General features: G+C 44.4%; 1 protein-coding gene across 1 annotated transcript in view; it reads left to right on the forward strand.

The window, feature by feature from the left end:
- Window positions 1-2,833: 2,833 nt before the first annotated feature.
- The window catches only part of nrl (neural retina leucine zipper), a 5,895-nt gene continuing 1,144 nt past the window's right edge, over window positions 2,834-7,584 (forward strand). Inside the window, exons 1-4 of the mRNA XM_047336851.1 lie at window positions 2,834-2,944; window positions 5,246-6,064; window positions 6,175-6,471; window positions 7,558-7,584. The exon at window positions 7,558-7,584 is cut by the window's right edge and continues 189 nt beyond it. Of these exons, the coding sequence (XP_047192807.1) occupies window positions 5,447-6,064; window positions 6,175-6,471; window positions 7,558-7,584 (942 nt within the window). The 5' untranslated portion in view covers window positions 2,834-2,944; window positions 5,246-5,446. The remainder of the gene's footprint in view (window positions 2,945-5,245; window positions 6,065-6,174; window positions 6,472-7,557) is intronic.

The following is a 7,584-nucleotide window of genomic DNA, read 5'->3' on the forward strand; positions in this document are numbered from 1 at the left end:
GTCGATGCCAATCAAGTTTAGTTCACGACTCTGTCCAAAGGTGACAAAATTCACCCGTGACTACAAATAATGACGTGAGAAAACGACACTGTGGTTTTATCCCGCTTCTTGGGGTGGGAACAGTGGTTTGCTGGGCGTTTTGCTGGCTACATGTGTAACGACAGGTCATCAGGAGAGAAGAAAGTGAATATACCACCAAAAAAATGACCAGACAGGTCATTTCCCTGAATTATTCTGTAAAAATCCACCCAACGACCACTACTCACAGGCCCCTTAAAGGTTTGTATGTATTTCATATGAGGAAAAACTCATGTGCACAGGGATTTTTGTCGTGTGAACGGTTGTTAAAATTACACTGATTAGAGAAGTCCAACATACATAGAAATGTACATCATGCAATGTGAATAAAACCTTTCCAGCACGTACTAGTACTACAACTACTACCTCTACCCATTATGGTAATCACAGTGTTCTGATCCGAAAGGGCTAATCACCTAAATACACCCCTGGAAATAAGGCTGCAAGAGCGAACAGTCTTGGCGTGTGTGTTGGAAAAAGTGTAGCACCTGAATGGGAGGTGGTGACAGGACGAGTGTGTGTGTGTGTGTGTGTGTGTGTGTGTGTGTGTGTGTGTGTGTGTGTGTGTGTGTGTGGCTGCAGATGAACGAGGGCCGGTGGTGTGTTCGGCATGAGGCATGAGGTAAGTTCCTCTGTGTCTCTGCCTCTCTTTGTCCCCTCACCCTCATTGGAGGCCCTGTTGGTTTAGCGGCTAAGCTTCCCCCCGGAAACACAAATGATGGACAGATAGAGAGGTTAAAATAGAGAAAGGGAGGAAGAGCAACTGAAAGAAGAGACAAGAAACTGTTCTACTTAAAAAAATACCCCAGAATGTGAGCCATTGTCTCTAAAATAGCTGTTGTGCTTCCCTTAACAGCATCCCTCAATGTGTACTCTGCTCTACAAAGATCCTCATTTTTGTCCAACTGTGAAGTAAATAAAAATAAGAGACTCCTGTTTGTGAGCCTTAAGCTATTTCCGCGAGTCAGCGTGTCTGTTTGCTTTAAAGATTTCAGATCAGATTTGCCGAGGCACTATTAACTCACTGATTCCCCAACGAGACACTATTAAGACCCAGAGAGACTCCGGATTAACAAGTTCAGCTTTTAAGGAGCATCGAGAAACGCTTGTTATGCTCGGTGGGTTTGGACAGGTTGGAGAAAAAAAACTTTTTGAGTCTAACCGTGAGAGACGGGACAGTGTGGAGAACGCGGGGGGGGGGGCTTTTTTTAGTTGTTGTTGCGTTAATGGTAATTAGCATGTACGCCCTGTCAGTGACGCTCATTCACTGAGCAATAGCTGGTTTATTTCAATAATATTGAAACTTTGTGTGGAAACAAGCTCTTCTTTAAAATGATGACATGATTTGACCTTCAGGGGTTTAAGGAGACTGTTGTAAACATCCAGGGAAGTTATCATTTTAGTTTACAATAAGCCGATATGGAGCAAGTGCATTGATAAATGCGTATTTGATCAAATTACAATTAATTGGTCAACAGCAAATACATCCAGAGACGACAGATCTGCAGTAGATCAACCGGAGCGGCCTCGAGATTCCACTCAAGGCCGCATTCTGTAAAACAGCTTTTACTGTGAAAGCAGCATAAGTCCTGGAAATCGCTACCTGATCACAAACTTTACCACTTTTAATTCAGCAACAAATTATGCCCATCTGTAGCGTGTTATGTTTTTACGTGTGCACATTGTTTTTGTCACCTCTTTTTTCCTCCGTTTTGTCTCTCTCTATCTTTTGTCCCTCTGTTTTTTATTAAAAATTTACATAAAAGCCCTTCTCGGGACGGCTGTTGCAAACGATCATCTGTTTTCAGTTTGTCTACGTATAGTGTACCTGACCTCTATCTAATAACCCATGGAACAAATACAAAATACCAAGCACAGAAGTAGCTGCTGCTCAGCTTCTGGGGTTGCAGGCAATACAGAATTAGGACACGTCATGTCAAAGTCACAGGTTCACTTTGCACAAAGTGTCTAAATAAACATTTGATATTTAAAAGGTGTCCCTGTTCGTACTTTAACAATGTTGCTCTGCATTTCATGGAAACACGTCAGGTACAGAATAACCCTTCACCAGTCACCATCACTTTGGAATGTGCTAAAGTGGAGCTCTTGCCCCCTGAGCTACATCCTCATGAACGGGCTCAGTCCAATGACAGCGAGCGTCCACTGTGAGGCAGTACCGAGTCCACGGCCCAACTTGGGCCAACTCAACTGTGGAGACTGTGAGTGATGAGTGAGTGAGTCAGTTATCTGTTTTCTGATTCAAACTGAACCTCAGCTCAGAAAAGAAACACCTGATGAGTATGTGTTGTTTGTGTAAAATAGGTTTATGTGTGCGTGCGTGCGTGTGTGTGTGTGTTTGTGTGTGTGTGTGAGAGAGAGAGAGCGAGAGAGAGAGAGAGAGAGAGGGATTCAAGGAAACAGAAAAATAGGAACACAACGAGAATAGAGAAACTGAATTAAAGAGACAGACAAACATGGAGAGATAGAAACAAACAAAGAGATAGACAAAGACAAAGACACAGAGAGAGAGAGAGAGAGAGAGACATTGCCCTAGAGTATGAACATGATGAACATGCCTGTGAGCCATGAGAGAGGGATGTGGGGGGAGAGAGAGAGGGAGAGAGAGAGAGGAGGGGATTGTTTCAAACAGGGATTTGCAGCAGAGAGGAAAGAAAGAAAGGGGGCAGTGGCACTCAGTGACAGAGTGCTATACACACTCACATGCGCACACACACTCTGTGTCCCGTGTGTCTCTCTCCAAACGTGTCAGTCAACCAGTCAGTCGATTATTTTTGTGGGGGCGCGTGTGTGTTTGGTGGGGATGTTGAAGAGAGCCTGTAACCATCCTTCATCTCTATGACCGAGGGTGAGTCCATTTCATTCACTGTCACGTCTCTCGTGTCAGGCCTCAGCCTGCTTTCATTCTACTTTTTTCTCTTGTGTGTGTGTGTGTGTGTGTGTTCTCGCTATTTTTTGGGGGGGTGGGCTGGCTTTCTGCCGTGACTTTGGTCTGGGGCCAGACTGAGGCCTCCATGGAGCCCTGTCACTGTTTGCTTTCTTTTACAATCCATTTTGAACCATGGGGAGCAAAACTAATGAGCTGAGCACCAGAGGCGTGAGTCAAAGAAGGATTTTTAATTAGGTGTTCATTTTAATTAACATAACTATTACATCTGAAGGCCTATAATTAGTGATGTTGCCCACGACATCTTTCTCTGATAGTTACCACCGTAGCATATTAGAACTACATATTGAGCTTTTCATCGATGTTCTGCGGAGAGATACTCCTGCTGTGTTTGAATATAGTTTACAGAATAACCTGTAAACTATCCAATGTTCTACTTTCACATAACCTTTACTTTATTGCTGTTGTCCTTGAATCTGAGCAGAGAAGATTAAAAAGTTTCCACAAGTCAAGGTGAACATCAGCTTTCACTCCTCTTGCTGTATAAAAATGTGTTATGATTAGTTTTGGAAAGTCTCTGGATTAAAGCCTGAACCTGCTGATAATTGGATTTGCTCCCCGAGACTTGTGGATCTTTGTGTCACAAATGATTAAGCCCTTTGAGTTCTTGCGCTTCAGCAGGTGATGTTCAGCGGGCAGCTCTTTCCAGAAATATTACATTATATCCAATGGGTGCGTGTGATTACATTAGGGAAATCATTTCAACAGATATATAAAGGAAACACAATTTGGACAAATAAACCATTTGACTGTAATTTGTTTCATCTCACAAAATGATATATTCTTGTATTGAGTTTAGACATGAGATCTGGGATTTTTGGCAAAAAAAAAAACCAAATGTGGGGATTATAATTTGACACTTTTATAAAAATAGAATGACAGAGTTTATCCTTGTTGAACATGCAGAGTTGAGGAGCAATTAAAAGTTTGGTGCACAGCGTAAAAGTTTGCAAACCTTTGCATGTGCAGGTAAACATGCACGTGTATGTGAGCATGCATGTGTTTCCTATACATGGGTGTATAAATTGGTGGGCAGGGGGGGATGGGCTGCAGATTAGTGTCTTAATATATCACAATCATACCTGCCATACAGACTCACACAGTCTGACCTCAAGTTGAACAAAGTCACTATATATCTATGGTTAAATCATCTTTTAACGTGTTCATTGCTGATTCTACAACACTAAAACACTTCAGACATGTACAAAACGAAAATGTTGAACAAAAACATAATTTAGTTTGATACCTCATGTTACGGCTTGATCATTCCGAAAGATGGAATATACTTTTCAATGAGACTCTGGAAGTGGTTTTATAGGATGAAATACAAATGATATAATAAATCCATTACTAATGTTTTGTCAGAAGATGAGAACAACTTACTTGTCGAAAACATTCTGGAGAACCTGGAGATGTTCTATCTCTTTAGTTTCTTGAGAAATGCCCTCATATGGACAATACATTTACTAAATACGATAATATGAATAAGTAGTTGTTGAAAACGTGCCTTGGTGGTTGAACAGAGTTAACTAAGGGGGCAAAGCATCATACTGGCAGAGGATTGTCCACAACCTGGCAACCCAGACGTTCCTGTTATTAATGGCTCTTAACTGATCTGTACAGCATTAGTGAAAGATTAAAATAGGAACTTTACTTATTTAAGGAATATTAATGCATATGTTGGGGAAAAAGCATTTACTGTTTCCAGAGGGGAGCTCTGTGAAATCTGATATCTTGCCTCAAGTGATGTCACTGATGTCAGCCTCAGTTGGGGCTGAAGACTACAAGTCTGAAAATGAAACTCATGTGTGCGACACTCGGCGTCTCTGCTTGAGGCCTGAGGCTCAAGGCTACATCAGCTGCAATTAGCATAATACACCTGAATCTTGGATGAAAATGTTGGTGTTTGAGTTGCATTGTGGGTAATGTAGGCACATGGGTATTAGAGAATTACTAGAAGGACAAATTTGTGGAATGAAAGAAGGCAATACCTCTGGTTCCGCTACATCGATTTGAATGCTTTTCAAACTGTCCTTCAACTGTGTTGTACTAAATCACTACCAAAAGTAACAGTTTATAAGCACTTAATAAATTATGTCTGACAAGAAAGTATTACCAAAAAATGCTTTATAAAAAGTCTCTGATAGATTTGTAACAGAAATATCACCCATCCTTGTCCATTTCCTCCCTCCTTTCCTTCAGGACAAGAGAAGCAGAGACGAGGACACGGGGACGCACAGTTTCTAACAGAGGACACTCACCAACCGGTCTGCTTCCTGACATCACCACTGCTGCTGTCTATGAGCAGAACTGAGGCAGAGGAGTGGACTGACGAGCAATCCTGACACACGGAAAATCCCCGTTGAAGCTCCACCGGCAGCAGCGGCAGCAGCAGCTGACATCATGTCCTCTCCTTCCCTCCCCATGCCCTCTCTGCCCCCCAGCCCTCTGGCCATGGAGTACCTGAATGACTTTGACCTCCTCAAGTTTGAGGTGAAATCTGACACTCCTCCACTCGCTCCTCCGTGTGCGTATCCCAAATCTGGCCTCGCCCACGACCCCTCCAGCTCGCCGTACACCAGCCACCCTCCACAGGACTCCAGCCTGAGCTCCAGCCCTTACAACTCGCTGCCACCGTCGCCGACACTCAGCGACGCCCACCCGCCTCCTTCGGGCTGTTCCTCCCTCTCTTCGTCATCCTCCTCCATCTCCTTCCCCCTTTCCATCTCAAACAGCTTCAACTCTGGAATCAGCTCTGGCTCTCAGGGAAATGTGGAGGGCAGCCCGGCCCACAGCGGACCTCAGGGTCCCACTCCGGCCTCACTGGAGGACCTGATCTGGCTGGCAGCGCTGCAGCAACAGTTTGGTGGGGAGGTGACAGGGCCAGCTACCCTGCTGGGAGCCTTGGGAGGGGTCCCAGAGAGAGGGGACAGGGAGAGGGGGCCGGTAAACGGCTTTCTGGGCTGTGAGGATGCTGTGGAGGCTCTGCTGAACTCGGCTGCTGCAGCTGTCAGCTCACAGGTACACACACATGCCCTATGATTGTTTTCCTTCTTTACATGTAGGCATGAAATAGTCGCCCCCCCCTCTGCCGCCTCGTCATCGTCTGCTGTGCCCCCTCCTCCCTTCAGTTTCCAGGTCTTTCTCAGAGCTCGAACAGCAACCTGGGAGACTCCAGCAGCGACAGCGGAGGTGACATCTCCTGCACCAAGGGGACCGACATGTGCCACCGCCCGCTCGTCTTCCTCTCATCGGCGCCTGGCTCGCTCCCCAACTCCGACCCGGCCTCGGCCCCCTACCCGCCGCCCCTCAGCCCCCAGGGCCGCCTTCATCACCACCAGCATCACCATCACCAGCACCACCCGCACCACCCGATGCACGGCAACCATCACCATCATCACCACTCACAAATCAATCAGGTACACGGGGCGACACGTTGATGCTCATCAACTCAGATATCACACTCGCTGTGACAATGACACTCAAAGGGAAGCGTTGATCAATAAACCATGGGACGTTGTAGGGGGAGGGAGAAGCAGAGCGAGGCACCTGTGGCATTAGAGGGCTGAGCGGAAGGGGAGAGGGATCGTACAGTGAAGGATTAGGATTAGAACATTAGAACATGGTTATTAATGTCTGTGTCTATCTGAGGTATCACTTCAAGGGCTGCTCTCCGCATGACAACAATAAGTGAAGTGAAGACTTTGAGGGCGCAAACTCTTGATTTCCAATGAAAAAATATAATTTTCAGACACATTTGGACAATTTAGCATTCAGTCGCGGTATATTTACACTTAATCCACATGATTAATCACACATTAAAATGCAGTTGTATGCAGATAGAAAGACAGTACAGTCAGCATTTGTGTTTCAGTATAAATATGTAATTCATTGTCAGTAATTGAATAATAAATTATATTTTCATTTGCTTACAACTACCTTATTGGTTGTTATTAATCATGTATCAAGGGTTTATACTTGTTCATGCTAAATAGGAGGGTTTATTATTTCATCATCTTTTTAACATTTATACAAAACAAATCTTAATATTGAAACCCAGCATATGACTTATCATTTCAAACGCTAAATGTGATTGGAGGAGAAAGAAAAACAGTCGCTACGAATACAACTCAGCGTTGAATGTCGTCTTCTGGATGGAAGTTTACCAGGGGTTAGAATAAAAGATGTAATCTGTGTTCTGGTCGATCAAGATGTCTCGGTGCATCTTTATGTGGAGCACAGTGCGAGCTTATGATAATATCTGCTATTATTGCTGTGCGTAATCCTGATAACTGTCACCCACACTTAGTCAGATTACATGACAGATTATGGACATGTGGCGCCGAAATGTGCCCCCTGACACACACACACACACACGCACACTCACACAGTATGACATATCATTGTCTCCACCAGTCATAATTCAGTATTGTATTTTAGTCTGACTCTCGTTGCCAATTATCATTGAAGGCCATCTTATTCGCTGCGTGCGATTCCTCCGTGTGTCTCACCAGTGTGGGGTGAACGACCGCTTCTCTGAC

This window comes from Scophthalmus maximus, chromosome 13, assembly GCF_022379125.1.
Source record: "Scophthalmus maximus strain ysfricsl-2021 chromosome 13, ASM2237912v1, whole genome shotgun sequence".
NCBI lineage: Eukaryota > Metazoa > Chordata > Actinopteri > Pleuronectiformes > Scophthalmidae > Scophthalmus > Scophthalmus maximus.